This window comes from Epargyreus clarus, unplaced genomic scaffold (genome assembly GCF_041222505.1).
Source record: "Epargyreus clarus isolate Ecla_fem2 unplaced genomic scaffold, WU_Ecla_fem_2.2 ptg000015l, whole genome shotgun sequence".
In the NCBI taxonomy this organism is placed as follows: Eukaryota; Metazoa; Arthropoda; class Insecta; order Lepidoptera; family Hesperiidae; genus Epargyreus; species Epargyreus clarus.
The window spans coordinates 8,407,501-8,428,947 of NW_027332223.1; the positions used below are offsets into that span (position 1 = coordinate 8,407,501).

At 37.7% G+C, this 21,447-nt stretch overlaps 1 protein-coding gene across 1 annotated transcript in view; it reads left to right on the forward strand.

The window, feature by feature from the left end:
- NGR-A31 (neuropeptide receptor A31) overlaps positions 1-21,447 on the forward strand; it is a 136,018-nt gene that overhangs the window by 95,969 nt on the left and 18,602 nt on the right. The window contains exon 5 of the mRNA XM_073080849.1: positions 125-322. Within this exon, the coding sequence (XP_072936950.1) occupies positions 125-322 (198 nt within the window). The remainder of the gene's footprint in view (positions 1-124; positions 323-21,447) is intronic.

Consider the following 21,447-nt stretch of genomic DNA (forward strand, 5'->3'; position numbering starts at 1 on the left):
CGGACCCCTCGATCGAGAGGCCGAGTTTCTTAACCACTAGGCTATCACTGCTTTTTGCTTAACTATGAATAGTAACGCTTATTGGTTTAAATAACTAACGCTAAACCGTTGTTTATTGTTGCAGTTGGTTATACTGGGAGTTTGGATAACGAGCGCCGCGTACAGCGCGCCCAAGTTTATATGGGTGCAGACGATCACCAACGTGTTAAGTGATGGGAGGCTGGAGACCATATGCATCCCGCACCGTATGAAGTACAACTCCGCGATATTCGACATGGTCAACTTCGGGCTACTCTACGTCACGCCATTGTGTGTTATGACGGTAAGCGATTTTTAATTAAGCCCAATTCGCGTCCCGAGAGACGTCGGCTAATTATATTTGCGTGTGAAATCAGTGTAAATATTTATCCTAGCATATTCGATTTCCAGTTCGGTTAAATACGCTGTGCATTTTTTATAGGTATGGAAAAAATCGTAACGTATTATCCTGAATGGTCAAAAATACGTACATATTGTTTAAATTCATTAGGAGAATCGTTTTCTGGCTAATTTAGAGCAAGGTTTTATAAGATTTATGTAGCAAATGATCATACTGTCCCTTGATGGTAAGAAGTCACTGCCGCCTATGGATAAACCCCATCTAGTTTAGAGCAAGGTTTTTATAAGATTTAAGTAGCAAATGATCTTGCTGTCCCATGATGGTAAGTAGTCACTTCCGCCCATGTATGTGTATAAAGAACCCCATATAAAACAGAAGTTCTCCCTAAAGTCGATCACAATCACTTTGCCACCCTCGATCTATAGTTATCACCCTCACGCTAATCGCCTTATATGTAATTCAGCCGAAAACGAAAATCTTAATGAACTTTTTAATATATGAACGATTGAGTTACTACATAATTATGTTCTACATAATTTATGTCATGATATGATTATTATAATTGTGTTGTTTAAACAAGATTTACGAGTGAATTAACGCGAAAGCAACTCGTATTTACAAGTACTGTGTGTACGAGTATTACCCGAGGGATGAAGTGTTTGTATTATTTTAACATTTATTAAATTACCAACGTACGTGCTACAACAGCGAAGGGAGAAATATTTTTCTAGCGAAATCTTCCTTTTCTCTAATGTTTTTAGTGACACATACAAAACACATTATAGCGCTGAATGTGTTAAGGTGCCATATCGGGAATAATATCTGGGGTTAGGTGACATATACGTCAAAAGCAGTGATATTTCAGTGGATTTCGGCTGGGATGTGTGGGACTTACATCCCAATCATGCAAATCATGTTTCAAAGTGCGTGTGTTAATAGTGTTAACATGGACTTATGAAGTAGAGAAAATTATCAAAGGTGTGAGAGTCTATCAAACAATACTTATAATCAGTCGTTAACTAAATCTCAGTGTGAACGTGTAATCGAACGCTAACAACACTATGAATGAACACTATTTTGAAGGTGGTAGAACCTTTTGTGGTTCGACTCCAGCGGCACCACCGCCACACCTATTTCTACCTAATAACAGCAGTGTTAGGCGCTGCTGTGTTCCGGTTTGAAGGGTGTGGTAAGGGAGATAGACTTTTCCGAGGCGTTCCAGCTTAGTCCTCAGGGGTAGCGGCGCATCTGTGCCGACCTCAGGTAGGAATATGTTATCCTATCTGGGATTGATTACAGATGTCCATGGGCTGCAGTAGCCACTTACCATCAAGTGGACTGCGTGCTTGTCTGCTACTCCTATATTATAAAAAAAAAACTATACGTAGCGCATGACGTAGTGCGTATTGTAGGTTCTGTGTAAACAAAAACAGGAAACTGCGTACGGCTTGGTCACCAGTGGTTGACAATACGCTTGGTCTGAACGCACCCTCTACAGAAGCAACGACTTCACGCAGAACTAGAGATGCGCAAAATATATTACCAAAGTGAAAAGAGAGAGATATATCTTTTGAACTCAGTGATATATATCACTCTTTTAGCTCAGTAACGATATAAGCGACATTTTATATCAGTATTTCAGCGAATCTGATCAAAATCTTTTGACGACATTTTTGATTCCTATGATTAATACAAAACTGGCAAGAAATTATACATGAATTTCACAGCCAACACTATTTGTATATCCCTGTTTTCATATTCTTAGCAAATAAAAAAGATTTTAATTTAGTGTTTAATACGTTATGCATTTGATTCAAATCAGACTCTCTCAGTCAGTCGCTCATTTGACTAATCACTCACTCGCAAGCGAGTTTAACACTGTTGAGTTGAAGAGATCTTATATCCGGGATCGTATGGACCTATGAACTCAACCATGTGACGCGGATATTAAGATATAATTCAAAATGGTCGGATTTGATGAGTGATAAGTTCTTTGGTGAAGATAAATATCTTTTATATCACTCACTCGCGAGCTACTCAATCCTACGCAGAACCCCTGTAATACGTGGAGCTAGTTACCTACTGATATTCGTATGGGGGCAATGAGTTACTTACCATTGGGTAGACCGCATGCTCATTTGCGTCTTCATATCGCTCTCTTTGCATACTCTGAATATTATTTTTACATTAATACGTGCTAATACCTTGTACATAGTTAACAACAGATACATATACATCTTTATATTTATGAAAATCGTGCTCCTCTTTGCCAAATTAGAACTGGGTCTGAGACTTAAGTCCCCGTTAATTTCGTCTAAATCGAGAGCTTTGTCTACAATTTCAGACATTTTATATACATTTACATGTCTCCTCAATTAGTACGTCATTGTTAAGACGGTTATAATGATTATTCTACATTACCATGAAAATTTAGAAGCTTTGAAGTAAATGTTGTTTATATTTAGCAAATTAACAGAACAGATGTGAGATGTGGCTTCGTCATTTTAGCGGTATAAAGGTGTGGGGTATGTATGACTGAAACTCATTTTAAGATTCACTGTTGGGCATATTGGGAGAATCCCAACCTCAAGGAAAATCTATAAGTACGTCCTTCGCTATTTCAGTTTGGTTCCCATTTTTAAAAGATATATTTTGGAAGCTACATCGGGATACTTGGAGAACTCCGGGGTTTCCGACGATACACAACCGGAATCTTCCAATGGAGCCTATAGGTCTCTGCCCTGGGGGACAATTAAAGCTCCTCCCACACCATCTGGTGTTCACGACGTCACATATCGCCGTTCTTCCTGAGATTACTTGCTGAACGATTCCAGTTCCCACTCTTGCCACCCGCAACCCTGGAAGCCTCTTTTAATCACCTCTTACGAGAGGCAGGGACACCGTAGCTCTATTCTAATTTCCGGACTACAAGGTCAATTTAACAAAAAACCTACTGTGGGCCACTCATAAAGGCCCACGTGCAAGAATAGTCAAAGATTAAGCGAGTAGCAGCATAATGTCGCGTCGTATAATATGAAGGCGCAAGCTTTTCACTTTTTATTAAGCGGCTTTAGCGCCTTGAGAGGCGTACATAATAAGCTTAAACTAAAAGCCGCTCATGAATAATAACCGCAATTTATATAGACCATTTCAAACAATAATTTGCAAGGAAATTTGTGCGCCTTTTACCTTAATAGGGTAATATTACGTTTAATAGCCACGTATCTTATAGCTCTTGAGTATACCTTTTTAACACGCTTTTATTAGCTTTGCTTGTATCTATGTATGAAGGTATGTAAATGTATGTAATGTATGTATGTAACGGAATCTTTGAGCACAATTTTCAAAAACTTCCACAACTCTGATTAATTTGAAACTTTGCACACGTATCAAGGACCGATGACAATGCGATAATTTGATAAGTGTTTCCCATTATCCTTATTAGATTAATTAATTCCCTAATTAATGAGTTTGTCATAGACTAAAAAGTTAAAAATAAATAATAGTTTAAAAATAAACTAAAAAACACGCTTTTATTTGATCGAACTAAAAACAAGAAATAAAAACTATTATCTAAACTAAAAACTAGAACTAGAACTAAAAATAGTGGGGTGCATTTTACCGCGGTTCATAACAATTCTCTCATATTATCTATCTATGCCAAATATGATTGTAACATTTAAAATATCAAGCACCCCACGCTTTTTACTCTGAATTGAAACTTTTTACTCTTAAACTGTTTGTCGTTAATAATTATTTTCTAGTTTTTGTTCGATTAGCAATAAAGAGTGTTTTTATAGTTTTTTAAACTATTATTTATGATAAAATATAGAAGGAGCAAATGAGTATGAAGTCCCTGATGATAAGTGGCAACTGTTGTCCATGGTACAACGTAAAGTCAATCATAGATGCGTTCCTACCCCCCGTTACCTTTACCATGAGTTATTTACGTTTTGACAAATATGACTGTTTCGGTATTTGTTTACGTATTTGCCCATACTATTTCCAATCAACACCCCTAGCGGATTGTGTCAGAACTTGAAAATTGTATAGACCAATACGTAAACAAATACCAAAACAATCATATTTGTTAAAACGTAAGAACTCATGGTAAGGGTACTGGTGACTAAGTTAAAGCACCTGGATTAAGTGTCTGTTCCACGTTTTGCAAACCACATCGGCGCTTAACGCTAATGTTATAAAGCTAACTAGAAATGGAAGTACCTACATATGGCGGCGGTGCCCCCGGAGTCGAATCCTAGAGCTAATCCTAGATCAATGTAAAAAATGTAAAAAATCGTTGAGAAATATAACGAGTATCATTGTTTCCGTTTTGTTACGTCACCTAAAGCCGTCTCATAAAATATTGCGGGAATAATATAATATTAGGTGTGATAATATTAGATTATTAGTTTATTAATTTATTACATTATGTCGCGAGATTAGATGTCTTAACAGATGGTACAATTATAATACCGCTACTATAACATAGCGTTATTAAACACTATCTATCTGTAGCTAAATCTACCCTAGAAATCAATCTACCTTTAGTATGAGTTTTTACGTTTTTACAAAAATTAATGCTTTTGTATTTGTTTACGTTTTTCACGTACATTTCCAATTAGTTCTGATACAGTCTGATAGGGGCGCTGATCGGAAATGTGTGGTCAAATACGTAAACAAATACAAAATTAGTCATTTTTGTAAAAACGCAAATACTCATACTAGGGTACTGTTATATATGTGTTTACGTTATCTGTGGCTTGGCCACATATAAAAACCTGAAGAACAAAATAAATGTCATTAGGTCAATAGCAAACCTGTCTATTATTTACATTATGTATTTAATACCTTAAATACAAGATATCTATCAGTGGCGACGAGTTTATAGACGTACCTAAGTGTGTAAAATGGCAAGCTTTGGTATTTTAACGAGTTTTGATCATAATGTTCAAAGTTGGAATTCATATAAAAATCGCCTGAACCAATGGTTCATAGCCAACGATATCACGGACTCTACCGACACGTCGGGGAAAAGAAGACGAGCAATACTTTTAAGTGCACTGACTGAAGGTACTTATGAATTGGCATTGGATTTGGCGTTACCTAAAAATCTTGTGGAGGTGGCGTTTGAAGACATTTTATTGTTATTAGACGGACACTTTACACCCAAACGCTTCGGGTTTTCGGATCGACACAATTTCTATTCAGCAACACAGAAGCCTGGAGAGTCGCATACGCAATGGGCAGCAAGACTTCGCGGGCTCACTGCACAGTGCACATTGCGGTTTCCTTAATGTGGAGGAAGCTTTGCGGGATCGTTTTATAATGGGAATGGTGCCGGGTGTTGAAAAGGAAAAATTATACGCGCAAGATTTGTCAAATTATACGCTGTCCAAAGCCATGGAATTGGCTGAAAGTATTAGTTGCGCTCGTGCGGGAGCCGCGGCAAGTGCTACTTCCGCCCTCACCGAGTCAAATGAACTGTTTAAGATTGTTAGTGACAATAAGAAACGTAGCATTGGAAAGGGAAGTAAGTGCACGGTGTGCGGATATACGAATCATAAGGCTTCTGATTGTCGTTTTTCCCATTACACATGCAAACGATGCAACAAGAAGGGACACTTACGTAAAATGTGTAATGAACAAAATTAAATGCATGAACACTTTAGTTGGTAACGAGAGCGATGACGATGACGGTGAGCTTTTTCATATTCGTTCTTTGAGGGGTGAGCCCTTGTTAGAAATAGTTACAATTGACGGTCAAAGCTTTAATTTTGAGGTAGACAGCGGATCAGCTGTCACTGTTATTCCCGAAAGTATGTACAATATGTACTTAAAGAATAAGCCTTTGTCAAAAACAAAAAAGAAACTAATTACTTATACCGGTAGTAAAATATTTTGTTTAGGTACCGCGCGTGTCACAGTTTCCTACGCTGGTTCCGAGCGGCCGCTCGATGTCTTCATCGTAAAGGATGGCGGCCCGCCTCTGCTAGGTAGAGATTTTATTTCTTTGTTTAACTTGCAACTTCCTTTAAATTCCAATTAATTTTTGCAACCAATCTAATTTTCACGTTGAAAATTTAAGTAAACGTTATCCTCGCTTGTTTTCAGATAAGTTAGGCGCATTTAACAAGTACAAAATTAATTTAAGGTTGAAAGATAACGCAAAACCGGTATTTTTTAAAGCTCGCCCATTAGCTTTTGCATTGCGTGGTAAATTAAGCACTGAAATCGATAGACTGGTCGATTTAGGAATATTACAACCAGTGGAGTATTCCGAATATGCTTCACCAATCGTGCCTGTATTAAAAAAAAAATGGCTCTATAAGGTTGTGTGCCGACTATTCCGTTTCAATAAATAAACAATTGCTTGTTGAACATTATCCTCTTCCGACTGTTAATGAATTATTTGCAAAGCTGTACGGAGGTCAACAATTTTCAAAACTAGATTTATCAATGGCATATAACCAATTTATTTTAGACGATGAATCGCAAATGTTCACATGTATTAATACTCATCGCGGTTTATTTAAGTATACGCGTTTAGTTTTCGGGTTGTCCAGTGCACCCGCGATTTTTCAACGGGCCATGGAGTGCGTATTGTCGGGCATGGACGGTGTCTTGTGTTTCCTTGACGATGTTCTGATCACAGGTAAAGACCAAGAAGAACATTTACAAAGATTGAACGCTGTTTTTGAAAGGTTAGATAACGTAGGTTTAATTTTACAAAAAGATAAGTGTGATTATTTTAAGGATGAAATTAGTTATTTGGGTTATATAATTACTAAAGATGGCTTGAAGAAATCACCTGAAAAGATACGGGCTGTACTCGAAGCACCGGTTCCTGCAAACGTTAATCAGTTGCAATCTTTTCTAGGGTTGGTTAATTATTATAGGAAATTCGTTCCTAGGGCATCTATTATTTTGAATCCTTTATGTAAATTATTAAAAAAAGGTGTTAAATGGACCTGGACTGATGATCATGGGAAAGCGTTCGAAGAGATTAAAAATTGTTTAGCTTCGGATCAGGTTCTCGCGCATTTTAATCAGAATGCAAAACTAATATTAACGGTCGACGCTTCTCCGTGTGGTTTAGGAGCAGTGTTATCTCAAATAGAGGTCGGCGGTGTTGAGAGACCTATTGCTTTTGTTTCGCGCACACTTAATGCGGCTGAGAAACGTTATTCCCAAATACAGAAGGAAGCGACCGCTATAATTTTCGGAGTGCGACGCTTCCATCAGTATTTATACGGAAGATCGAGTCCGTTTGTGCTTTGTACCGATCACAAGCCTTTGATATCAATTTTTGGTCCATACAAAGGAATTCCAGAGGTATCCGCAAACCGTTTGCAGAGATATGCGATGTTTTTGAGCGGTTATAACTATAAAATAGAGTACATTCGTAGTGCGGATAATATTGCAGATTTTTTATCGCGAGCTAGTCTTCCAGAGTCGACTGTGACGGGTACGACAGATGAGGAGGAAGGGTTAAACGACCGGGCTGCATATGTATGTTTTGTCATGAATGGTAGTATGCCAGTAACAGCGCAGGTCATACGTGATGAAACAGAAAAGGATAGCATCTTAAATCGTGTTAAAACATATGTGTTACAGGGATGGCCCTCGAAAGTAACGGACATTCATTTTAAGCCTTTTTTTAACTGTAGGTTGCAGTTAGCATTCGAAAATGGATGTGTCATGAGGGGTCATAAAGTCGTAATTCCAGCGTCCTTACAATCTAAAGTTTTATCGGAGCTCCACATTTCCCATTTGGGAATAGTGAAAACAAAAGCAGAAGCTCGTTCTCGGTTTTGGTTTCCTGGTATTGATAAGGCTATAGAGAAAATGATAGGGTCGTGTGAAGTTTGCATTCAAATGCGGCCATCGCCTGCTCGAGCTCCTGCTGAACCTTGGAAATATCCGCCGAATACATTCCATCGGTTGCATATTGACTTTCTTGGCCCGATACTGGGTCAATCATACTTAGTTGTGGTTGATACGTATACAAAATGGGTTGAAGTATATAATATGGCCGCCATGACAACTTCTAAAGCTGTAATAGAAAAAATATGCGATTTTATATCACGATTTGGTTTACCTGATACTATAGTGAGCGATAACGGTACAGCGTTTTGTTCTAAAGATTTTGAACAGTTTTGCTTATTAAATAAAATCTCTCACTTAACATCACCAGCTTATCACCCCGCGAGCAATGGGCAAGCTGAAAGTTTTGTCAAAATTGTTAAGAGGGGATTAAAATCTTGTATACTCTCAAATTGCAATAAACAAGAGAGTAAATTAGTTTTATTAAGATATCTCATGGATTATAGAAATTCCGTACATTCTGCTACAGGTTTGTCGCCTGCTCAAATGGTATTTGGTCGGAAGCTTAAAACTCGGTTAGATTTAATGTACTCTCCTCCGTCACCGCTCTCGATATCTGTTCCAAATCCTATTAAAAATACGCAGTTTACACGAGTTAGAAGTAGTAAAAATAGACCGCCATGGAAAATAGGCGATATTGTTTTATATAAGAAGTTCAGTAATAAAAACAAATACGTATGGTGTAAAGGGATTGTACGTAAGCGTATCGGCAAAGTGTTGTACGTTATAAGAGATTGTGCTACATCAGTTGACATTAAGAAACATAAAAATCATATAGTTTCATACAAAGGAAGTGAGTACAACCGTAACGGTAAAAGTTTAATATCAGATGTCGAAGGAAGTGAGTACAACCGTGATGGAAGAGATTTATTACTAGACGTATGTTCACCGCCTGTGTTACCAGCATCAAACCCTTCGCCGGCAGAAATTTAATATTTACCATTTGAGCATTTTTCCTCCCAAAATAATCAAGCAACATTATTGACGGCGGGAACACCTGAATCATCAAAGAATGATTCATCTGATAAAGATTTTTACAAGATACAAGATACAGATGTGACGCCTGAACCTGAACTAGAAATTCCTGGGGAGGAAGAAGAGGAGTTTAACGAAGCGGTCTCTGATCAGAGATCTCTATCGCCATCACCACCTAAATGGTTAAGACGGAAACGTCCTCCTGTAGATTATAAAAAATATTTTTAAGTTTTAGGGGGGGGGGGGGATGATGTTATATATGTGTTTACGTTATCTGTGGCTTGGCCACATATAAAAACCTGAAGAACAAAATAAATGTCATTAGGTCAATAGCAAACCTGTCTATTATTTACATTATTACATGACGAACACGCAGGGCGAAGCACTCGGCCAGGTGTTTAATATTTCATTGGAGAGATTTCTAAATTCTGTATGTCATCTTGTCTCATGCACTAATTTCAAGCATTACCTTATGAGTAACAACCTCAAGGGTTCTTGCGTATATCCTCTAGATAAAAAAATCATCCACCAGCTAAAGGTGGAATCCTCAGTGGTTCGAGTCCGGAGGCACCACCACTACACGTGTTTGCCTACTTTCAACAGTGTTATGTGCTGTGTTAACGGTTTGACGGGTGTGGTAATAAGAATACGCTGATCCGAGACGTTCGAACTTAGTCCTTCTTACAATGCATCTGCTTCAGAAACTTACCATAATGTGGACTGCAATATTGTTTGTTACTCCAGTCTTATTATAAAGATCTTATTGTAACCGCCAAGTCTATGAATCAGGACAGTAGTTTGTTGCACATCTCACTGGCTCTCCGTAGAGTTATTATGCCCAGCAGAGACATAGAATTGACTTAATGGCGTGTTTAACTAAGACATAAACGTCCGGTTCCTTCCTATCGCCTTTTTTTTATAATATAGGAGTAGCAGACGAGCATGCAGTCCACCTGATGGTAAGTGGCTACTGCTGCCCATGGACATCTGTAATCAACCCCAGATAGGTAGATATTCCTACCTGAGGTCGGCCACAGATGCGCCGCTACCCCTGAGGACTAAGCTGGAACGCCTCGGAAAAGTATGTCTCCCTTACCACACCCTTCAAACCGGAACACAGCAGCGCCTAACACTGCTGTTATTAGGTAGAAATAGGTGCGGCGGTGGTGCCGCCGGAGTCGAACCACAAAGGGTTCTACCACCTTCACTATTTCTATTTTCTAGTCACTAGCTTTAAAATGCTGCTGTTAACCATAATGTAGTTAGTTTTATTTTCGTTACGGCTATAAAGGGATTGGCTGCTAGCCGTGTTTCCACTTAAATAGTCGTAAATGAAAAGAATTGTTTCGTGATGTTACGAGTAGGAATCACGTAGGACGGATACCCTGGTTGTAACATTAACGTAGACTTTATGGCACGGTGAACTTCCGGCACCGTTATACTAGAGTGCTTTGGAAACTTAAGTATGCACTTACTAGACCTACTATGGGTTCCAAAAGTAATATCGAAGCAGCTAACTAGAAAACGTACTTGTATTAACGCACAGAGTAATTTGGATTTAGAGTAGAAAGTTTTATAGTTCATTTTATAGCATGATTTCAATGTCTATCATCACAATTTATTTAACCACCTTACATAGGTATATTGAATCGATGGATATTAACAGAGGAATACAATTTCGCCAAACTCCATATCAATTTTTGGTTCGGTTTTTTTAATATAATAGTTTTCGTTTAACTTGCTTTGTTTGTTAGTATATAGTATGTGCGGGTTAAATCCTGCACCTAAATCGGAAACTAGTTAAACTTAACCGATGTGGCTGAAATTTTGCATACCTTTGATTTCCATGACATTATTATATCTTAGTATTGTCCGCGTAAAACTGCTAGTCCGCTCTGAATATAGAAATGAATCGAGTCGCCATAGCAAATTGTATGACTACACCTGCTCGCAAAAACTTCAAAGCGGACTAGCAGTTTGGCGCGGACTATAGCGTCATTCTAAATCCAACATGGCGAACGCTCCATGGTGGCGGACGTATTTTCCGCACTCCCAATACCGCCAGGATATCGATATAAAGTGAAAAGGTTTTCAGAAGAGAATACGAAGTGAATACTACTAACAAAAAATAGTTTTTTACTTTTTTAATGCACAATTTACATTTGTATTAGGTACTTCATTTTAAGTGGCATAACAAGTACTTGGCTCTGCCACCATTAGGCATTTTCAAATACTTGTGTTAGGAGCAATTCAAGTTATTCGTCCTGCAAGATTTCCATCATTAAATTTAAACTTTGTTTTGTTAAGTTACAAGTGTAATTTTGACAGCGACAATTTGTAATGATGCTGAAGTTTGGGCCCCTGACAAATTACTTTGGGGAAAATAGAGAAAATATTAACAACAGGAGTCTTATTTAGAGAACTTGAAAAATTGGGGAACGGATGTAGGTTTTTATGTTTCATCATCAACCCATTACTGTCCCACTGCTGGGCACAGGTCTCCTCTCAGAATGAGAAGGATTGGGCCATAGTCTACCGCGCTGGCCAAGTGCGTATTGGTAGACTTCACATACCTTAGAGTTTTTTTTTCATAAATCTCTCAGGTATGCAGGTTCCTCACAATGTTTTCCTTCACCGTTTTAAGCAAGTGATAATTAATTTCTAAAACGCACATTGAAAAATCAAAGGTGCGTGCCTGGGATTTGAACCTCGAACCCCTCGATCGAGAGGTCGAGTTTCTTAACCACTAGGCTGCTGGTTTTTATGTTTAATTGGTGCCATTGGGTCCGATGTGCCCTTTGAACGCAAGGGACTTACATAGTTTCTTCAGATTTTTCATTAGGGTGTATAACCTAACATCATTTGCTGAGGCCTCCATGCAGGTGAAAAAGTTGTGGAGGACATACATCTTTAACATTCTATGGTTATTTATTCTAAGAGACGACTCTGAATTCTTTGTAAAATATGCTTACAAATATCGAAAAGTACATCCGAATCGGGGTAGTAGTTTTTAAGTAAATCGCAGGCATACAAACTTTCATGCACACATACATAAATAGCGATCAAATATAGAATTTCCTTTTCTTGAAATCAGTAAAAAAGTAGTAGTTTATTCGAGTGATAACTTTTAAACATTTTATTTAATGAAAGATATCTACCAAAATACGCGTCGGATACTTTTTGAAGATTTTCCCCTCGTGAACAAAAAATATCTTTTTTAGACATTGGTTTAGTTAGTAGTCATGTAAGCGTATAGTTGTTGATTATACTAATCTTAGATACAGATGGTGATAGTCAGAAAAACAATCTCGTCTGCCTTTTTGGAATAGATTCTCTTTTGTTCCGAGCGTCCGATAATTGCTTTCATGAACAATAACGTGAACGGCAAACAAAGAGGAGTCATATTTTATGATATTCACATAGATATTTGCAACTTCCCAAGTTAAATGATAAGCCTGTAACGCGACTCGATAAATAGGAACTGAATAAAGTTTATTTGTTAATTCGAAAATACAACGCTTAGAATTCGTGCAGAGTTTTTTTCCAAGACATGCGTTTAAATATGAAAATGTAGGTAAATTACAGTTGTCGTTTTCACCGCGTGATTTATTTTTGCGGCATATGCGATTTCTTCTACATCGGCTGTTAACATGTAGTAGGTACCGAACTTGCCGCGGCATTCCGCAGCAGATGCTGAAATCCGCTAAGACAGGCCAGGCTACTAACAATCTGATCAATCCATCTGACGTGCGATTATTGTCCTTCGAGTTTGCGGACGCTCCCGTAACCGCTGCGGCTACGTAACAACAAAAGACTACAGTCTCTTAAGTATTTAAACAAAACAGCTATTACGCGTCCACGCTCCTCTGCGCGTCTTCCTTCAATAAATAATCTATATCATGCATTGAACCGAACGAGGGCTCAGAAATACGATATTGTCAATAGCCTATAAGTACGCTTCACAATGTCGAATGGTATGTGAACAGATATGATACGATTTCAAAATACTAAGGCTGTGTTCACTGCTATGTATTTCCTGTCTTCCACTACCGCTTTATTCACAGCCAAGTCTTTCATATAATATTTCGTTTTTGTTTCCGGGGAGGATCTTCTAAGGTTGCCCGACCTTTTTGGATAAAGGTCGGTCGAGCTCAGTGGCCACATTGTGCAAGTAAGGAAACTTTGGGATCTCAAATGGAATGCAAATGAAAGGTGATAAAACGCTTTGCGGTGAGACGTTGTAGGCAAACCGCCACGCCTATTTCTGTAATAAAAGCCGTGTAAGTGCTGCTGTGTTCTGATGTAAAGTATTAGGTAAGGGAAACATACTTATCCGAGGCGTTCTAACTTAGTTCTCAGGAGAAGCAAATAGTTTTATTACAGATGCCCATGGCTGACTTACTTATCAGGTGGACTACAAGATCGATACTTCAATCTACTAACTAAAAAGATGGCAAGTAGCCTCCATACCTCGATTCACCTTAATTGTCTCAACTTCAGCAAAGGCCAGGACAAGTCTTTACGGAGTTACAAATAGCGAGCGATCAGAGCACATAATAGCGCTTGTGTCTCTAAGATTCCTTAGCGAGATTTGTGGGAAGTAGGTACCTTATCTATACGAAATCGACTACTTTCTTAACTATCTTTGGTCGTTGGTATTAATCAATAATAGCAAACATACAAAATGGGTATGTGTACATTGGATGGGCCAGATAAATGGTTAAGGGTAGCGAGATTGTCAAATACTATTAGGTACACAAATCTATTATGTAAAGTAAACTAAGAAATTAAGAACTACTCCTATCAGGATTAATAAATTAATAATTTAATTAAATTGTCATGCTATTGATCTCATCTATCAGTTAAGTAATCATTAAAAATAATATTAAGAAGTTTATGTTCGTCGCTTAAGAAACAATTTGGGAGTCTGAAATTTTATCTGGTAAAAAGTCCGCTATATTTTCACACATATTGCGTGAACGTAATTTGAACAATGTTCTAGAAATGTACCTATAGAAAGTCAAGGCTATGCTTAGCAAGGCAGCGATATGTAGAGTCCATTATATTAACCCTAGAATATCGATATAGTTGGCAATATAGAACTTCATCATATCGCAAATAAATGGAATATCGTTATCGAAGTAGGTATTGAAATATTTTTTGCGCAAGTATTGGTAATTTGGGAGTTTTCATGTCTATGTACTTTTATAGATTGTAATGATATTTTTAAACCCATAAGTCTGCGGAGGGACATAGGTTCCCTCTATGTGTTTTACCGGCTATACAATGGTGTGTGTTCTGAGAAACTGTTCGATCTGGTGCCTACGTCACCCTTCCTTCATCGCACCACTCCCCGAAGGATGAGGTTCCATCCACAACAACTTGACCCGTGGCGGTCCTCCACGGTTCGGTTTGCACGGTCATTTTTGCCGCGTACGTGCAAAATGTGGAATGAACTTCCTCCTGAGGTATTCCCTCAGGATTATAACATGGGGCTCTTTAAAAGGGGTGTAAAAAGAACTCTCCTTCAAAGCCTTTTCAAAGCATTTTGAAATGTCCGTAATATGGCGTTAAAACTTCCGATACCATCGATAATTTTAGGTTCGATTTCGATATAAATACCGATATGCGTATAGATAATTTCATGCACTTGCAACACTAGCTATGCTCACTTTTATTTATATCCTGGCTATGCGTAATTTATAGAAACACCACTGTTTGTTTATGTACTTCCGCTCTATAACCTACTTACCTGCGGCGACCCATGGTCGCCGAATCACAAACAAACAAATCTATTTTAATGTTACTTACTATAACCATATCAGATTGTTGATCTTACTCATGTAATTTAGAAGGTGGTAGAACCCTTTGTGGTTCGACTCCGGCGTCACCACCACCACACCTATTTCTACCTAGTAACAGCAGTGTTGGGCACTGCTGTGTTCCGTAAGGGAGACAGACTTTTCCGAGGCGATCCAGCTCAGTCCTCAGGGGTAGCGGCGCATCTGTGCCCGACCTCAGGTAAGAATATTAATCCTATCTGGGGTTCAGATGTCCATGGGCGGCAGTAGCATCAGTCATCAGCATAGTACTTACCATCAGGTGGACTGCATGCTCGTCTGCTACTCCTATTTTATAAATAAAAATGTATGTCCCGTGATATGCAAGATAATAAGTGAAGATCATTAGACTACTAGCGAAACAACATAGAGTTATTGTGAAGATTATAGTAGCAGTGACCAGTGAAGTATCAGAGTGCACTCCGAAGCATGAAGATGTGTAAACGTAATGTAAACGTGAACGATTCACGTTAATAATCCCTGAAAAGGAGTAATATCATGGAATCCTGGGCAGAATGAATATGCATATTCTAACAAAGTCTATCTGGAAACGTAAGTTGGGTACTATAATCTTATACATATATTAAAATATAAATCCTACGCAAAAGTTTGAATAATTTAATAGACCTTGATTAAGGAATACCGAGAAACTGAAATAGTTTTATTCAAAGTCCACTCTGAAAATAGATGTTGTAAATTTTCAGGGAGTAAACTCTTAATCATATTCACGCAACTGTGAATTACTGAACACGATAAATTATTTTCTAAATACAAAATTTTCATCAAAGAAATATCGTGAAAGCCTAACATTCCACTAAGGGTTCGACAAAGAAGGTTGCACATATTACAAAATTTTTCACGGTCTTTGCAAAGATATTTTTAATGCCTTAATTTCCACTAAGTTTTAAATTGTTCTTACTTAATAAGGAGTGTCTACTTTTAAAGAACTACCATTAATCTTATATAATTAAATTAAATCTACAATTGACTATTATTTATAACCAAAGATTGTATTCTCCTAATTTTAAAAGCTTATTTAACTCTGTTAATTTCTACGTAAGGGATTTGAACCAAATATTAAAATTTAAATCCTACGCAAAAGTTAGAATAATTTAATAGACCTTTATTAAGGAATACCGAGAAACTGAAATAGTTTTATGCAAAGTCTCTGAAAACAGACGTTGAAAATTTTCAGGGAGTAAACCCTTAATCATATTCACGCAACTGTAAATTACTGAACACGATAAATTATTTTCTAAATACAAAATTTTCATCAAAGAAATATCGTGAAAGCCTAACATTCCACTAAGGGTTCGACAAAGAAGGTTGCACATATTACAAAATCTTTCATGGTCTTTGTAAAAGATATTTATAACGCCTTAATTTCCAAGCACTAAATTTTAAATTGTTATTACTTAATAAGGGGTGTCTTCTTTTAAAGATCCATTATTCTTAATTAATTAAATTTTAGCTATAATTGACTATTATTTATGACCAAAGATTATATTCTTCTAATTTTAAAAGCTTACTTAACTCTGTTAGTTTATACCTAAGGGTCTATATTTCAAATTTGCACCAGTTAACTCCAACTGATTGAAATAGATATAAATTAATTTCAAAGTCAACAACCGACCCTTCCGCTTGAAAAAATATGTATATTAGGTATTCTCTCAAGGCATGTTCAAGGCAATTCAAGGCATGAGTTATTATTATAAAACAGTCCTTAAACCCTCGGAGAACTTTGTTGGTTTCAAAATATCTGACACAGGATGGCATTTGAAGGTGGTAGAACCCTTTGTGGTTCAACTCCGGCGGCACCACCGCCACACCTATTTCTACCTAATAACAGCAGTGTTAGGCGCTGATGTGTTCCGGTTTGAAGGGTGTGGTAAGGGAGACAGACTTTTCCGAGGCGTTCCAGCTTAGTCCTCAGGGGTAGCGGCGCATCTGTAGCCGACCTCAGGTAGGTATATCTAATCCTATCTAGGGTTGATTACAGATGTCCATGGGCGGCAGTAGCCACTTACCATCAGGTGGACTGCATGTTCGTCTGCTACTCTTATATTATAAAAAAAAATGTGAGCCGTCACGGGACGCCTGGCAGATGTGAAACATCGACATTATTTTGTAAAAGTAATATGCAGAAAAGAACATATTGTGATAGGAACTAAATATATCATAATGATAAAATAAAATATTACGATTTTTTTCCAGATAACGATGACTATTTATTGAATAAACATTTATTTTCATTAAATACAAAAATTTACGAATTTATTTCAAATCGTGACTTAATTCGTTTAATGAATCGCACAGTCGATTGCGCACGGCATGCGTCGCCACGCCAGAAATCGGTTTTACGTGCGGCTATAGATGTTTCACATAAAAAAAAAAAGATCTTTAGCGTGAATGTGCTTTACGACTACTCTATTTATGTGAAGACACCTTAATAAGAGAAATAAAGTGGATTAAGTGGGAATAAAAATGTTCCCTGTGGTACTGAAATATTTTTTCCGAAAAAACCGTAACGCGTTATAAACTTAAATCACATTTTGCATTTACATTCACGGCGACTACTACTTTTTGTAAAGCGATTTACAATCCAATTCTCGCAAAAAGTGTTCATAACTCCTCCATAAATATTAGCATAGTGCGCAGGACAAAAAATTCACGCCGTTTCAGACGAATTTAAATCATACTAGCAGATACCTACACTCTCTTGGCGATTTCGAAATTCCAAGTTTGGCATTTGGAAAACGTTAGCAGACAAAGTAATTCCGGTATTTATTTTATTTCTTTTATAGAACTAGCAAACTAGCATGTCTACCTAATGCGAAGTGCCGCCCATGGATCTGTAGTGTATTCGAGATAGGATTTTACTTCTATCTCAGGTCTGCAAATATGTGCTAAGTTGAAACTCACTGAAACGAAAGCGTCTCTCCCTTACCACATCCGTCAAACAAGAAGACATCAGCAGTTGGTTGTTGTATTGTGAGGGAGAAATAGATATGGTGGTATCTTCAGATCTAGCTAAGGATTCTATGGTTCTACGGCCTTGAACGTTATTTTACCTTAATTTTAAAACCAAAGAAAACACTGATTTAACTGACATGCGTCAGAAGCAGATATTTACGTAAATGCGTTATATTGAGCCGAAGAAACTTAGTATTACTTCTATTATTTCAACGGAAATTGCGTCATTAGGTACGTCCCTTGTATTTCATTCGAAACCTTTGTCAACAACGTCAAGTCATTAAAGAAAATTGTTGTTTACTAACGTTACTATAATCTTGCGTGAAATGTTACACGTCTGGCTTTATTTGATTTCTTTGAGTGGTTCATTCATCTTCTAAGGCTTTGAACTTAAGTAATAATATCATTTTTTTATAATATTGGAGTAGCAGATGAGCATACGTTCATCTTACGGTGTGGCTACAGCCGCCAATGGGCATCTGTAATCAACCCGAGATAGGATTAGACATTCTTACATGAGGACGGCCACAGATGCACCGCGACCCTTGAGGACTAAGCTGAACACCTCGGAAAAGTCTGTCACCTTTTCCACGCCCTTCAAACCAGAACACAGCAGCGTTGAACACTGCTGTTCTTAGATAGAAATAGGAGTGACGGCGGTGCCGCCAAACTTAACCCAAAAGAGTTTTATCACTCTCAAAATACCACCTTACATACTTATTACACATTTTCAAAACTCTTTTTATAGAGCTTAGATACGTTAAAGATGAAATATATAACAGGATTTTTACCAGAATTTAGATGACAGCTAAATACTCTACATATTCAATTAATCCTTGCACTTAGTGATATTAAATTTTCGAAGCTCTGCATTACGACATGCCTTAATACGAGTACATGTCTATCGCTTAATCTCTAAACCTAGGTATATCTAATAGCTATAGGTACACGTATTCATTTAACTAGCTCAGCTTCTCATATTAATTTAGCTGACAGCTTGCGCGCCTCACCGCACGTGCCACCCGAACGGTAATTTTAATTTTGAGCCATCCTATTACATGCATGTTTTAGTTATTCACTGCAATATTTACCATGTACCTACTTAACTTGCTTGAATTAAAGTAGGAACATCTCTTTGGTTTGTTTCATATGCAATAATTGTTCACTTTATTGCATTGTTAGCATTTACGCTTTCTGTTTACCCATTATTGTGTAAGCAGTCTTGTGTTAGAAGGTGGTAGAACTCTTTGTCGTTCGATTCCGGCCGCACCACCGCGGCACCGCCTCACCTATTTCTGTCTAATAACAAGTGTTAAGGATTGCTGTTATTAGACAGTGTTAAGCACTGCTCTGTTCTGATTTGAAGGGAGTGGTAAGGGAGTCATAATTATCCGAGTCGTTCCAGCTTAGTCCTCAGGGGTAGGCGCGCATTTGTGAGCAACCTCAGGTAGGAATTTATTCTCATCTGGGGTTGATTACAAATGTCCATAGGCGGCTGTAGCCACTTATCATCAGGTGGACTGCATGCTAGTCTGCTACTCTTACTCACTCTTACTTAGTTACTCTTATTATAAAATTGTCCCAATCGTGGACACCAGTATCGTCTCAGAGTAAGAGGGGTTCAAACAAATAGGTTTTAAAGTAGTATCCTAACTTTAAAACGTGGAATTCTGCTAAGTAATACTAGATACTAATAACTATCGAAGAAGAATTGTGAGGGACTTAACGATAAAATAAATTGTAAGGAAACTTAGGTAATTAATTTTCTAAGATTTCTTTAGATAGAAAACCCATTTGCAGTAGCTAGACAGTAACAGGTTACTGAGAAGTTGCATTGTTCAGCCGCCCTGTATAGCCTTAATTAATATAATAATTATTCACTTCATATCCATTAATTAATCTGATAAATTTATACAAATATGCTATTAAGAGAGGGTATCTGTTATCTAAATATAATAGACGGCTGTTTTGTCATCAACTCTCTTTTCTGTAGAACTTGACTAGGCGTTGCCGCTTTTTTAAACATTCTTAATAATCTCTATCTCTGTACATGATCTGCACAGAATAATCTTGAATAACATCAATTTGGTCGAGGTTTTCATGTAAATTCGATTTTACAGGATTCCTTCCTACTGCCTCGGCTTTTCAACCTTCAAAAATATTTAAGGGCATAAAAATTTCGAATCAATAGAGCGAGGATGATAAAAATGATACTTATTTCCGTTACTTCTTATTTCTTGTGACTTTTTCTTGCTTTATATCTTAAGTTCGCTTCGCACGCACGTACCCACTTCATGTCTCGAACTTACATAGTTCTGTGATCGTATATCATTGAAAAGTTCCGTTAACAATTTATTCGTCCTATTCAGAAGTTCTATATCTATAAAATTTTGCCTTTTATACGGTAGGTATGAGAAACATCGTTATGGAGAAATGAATGGGCTTCTTAAATTGATGTCGCGTTCGTAAAGGCTTGGTTACCCCTTATTTATTGGTGTATTAACGGAAAATATAATGGTGCTGTGTTTTAAAATACTTTTGTTTTAAAGAACTCATTGCTATATACGATATTTTACAATAATACGCGTAATATATTACCAAATACTTTCAACCGTACAGTAGCAACGTATACCGGACATGAAGAGGAAAAGTGTCATGCACGACTCATTACCAATTGGTAACATGTTGTTCTGAAACATATGTCAAACGTCAATCAGACCGACATGGTGTCAGTGGGAAGCGGGATGTAAGTTTTTGTATGAAACCTTTGTCTATGTATGAAAACCTTGACAAAGTCCAGTTATAGCCCTGTAATACTTATTTAATCTCTTTGTAGGTAATTAAACTGAATTTATATCTTCAGACAATACAAACAGCATACGTGTCAGACACAGTCCGTGGCAATACAAAATTATATTATTATCGTTCTATAGAATGTGAATGTGAATGTTATCTTCCGTAACACAACTGCGTCAACACGATCTGTACCCCGCTGTTTGTCCACCAACCACCGATACCGAGCCGATACCGATAATTAATGACGGCGCCGAAGTAGCGTACATACATTGACTATAGCCGCTTGTTCACCGAACGTCCGTCACCCGAGCACCGTCATCCCGGCCGCGTAGATCCGCGTAGATCGGCGTGACCGCTAGATCGGCACCGAGTTTCTGATGGGCCGATGTGCCGGCAATGTAAAACACATTGGAACTTGTCCATACACTGCCGTCACACGAGTGACAGCTGGAACAAAATAAACCGCCGATATCGGTCGCAGTGGACAAACTATCGCCGTCACGATATAATTAAGATCGGCTCGGTGACGGTGGAGTAGACAAACAGTCGTATGAGTTTTTACGTTTTTACAAAAATGACGGTTTTTTGTATTTGTTT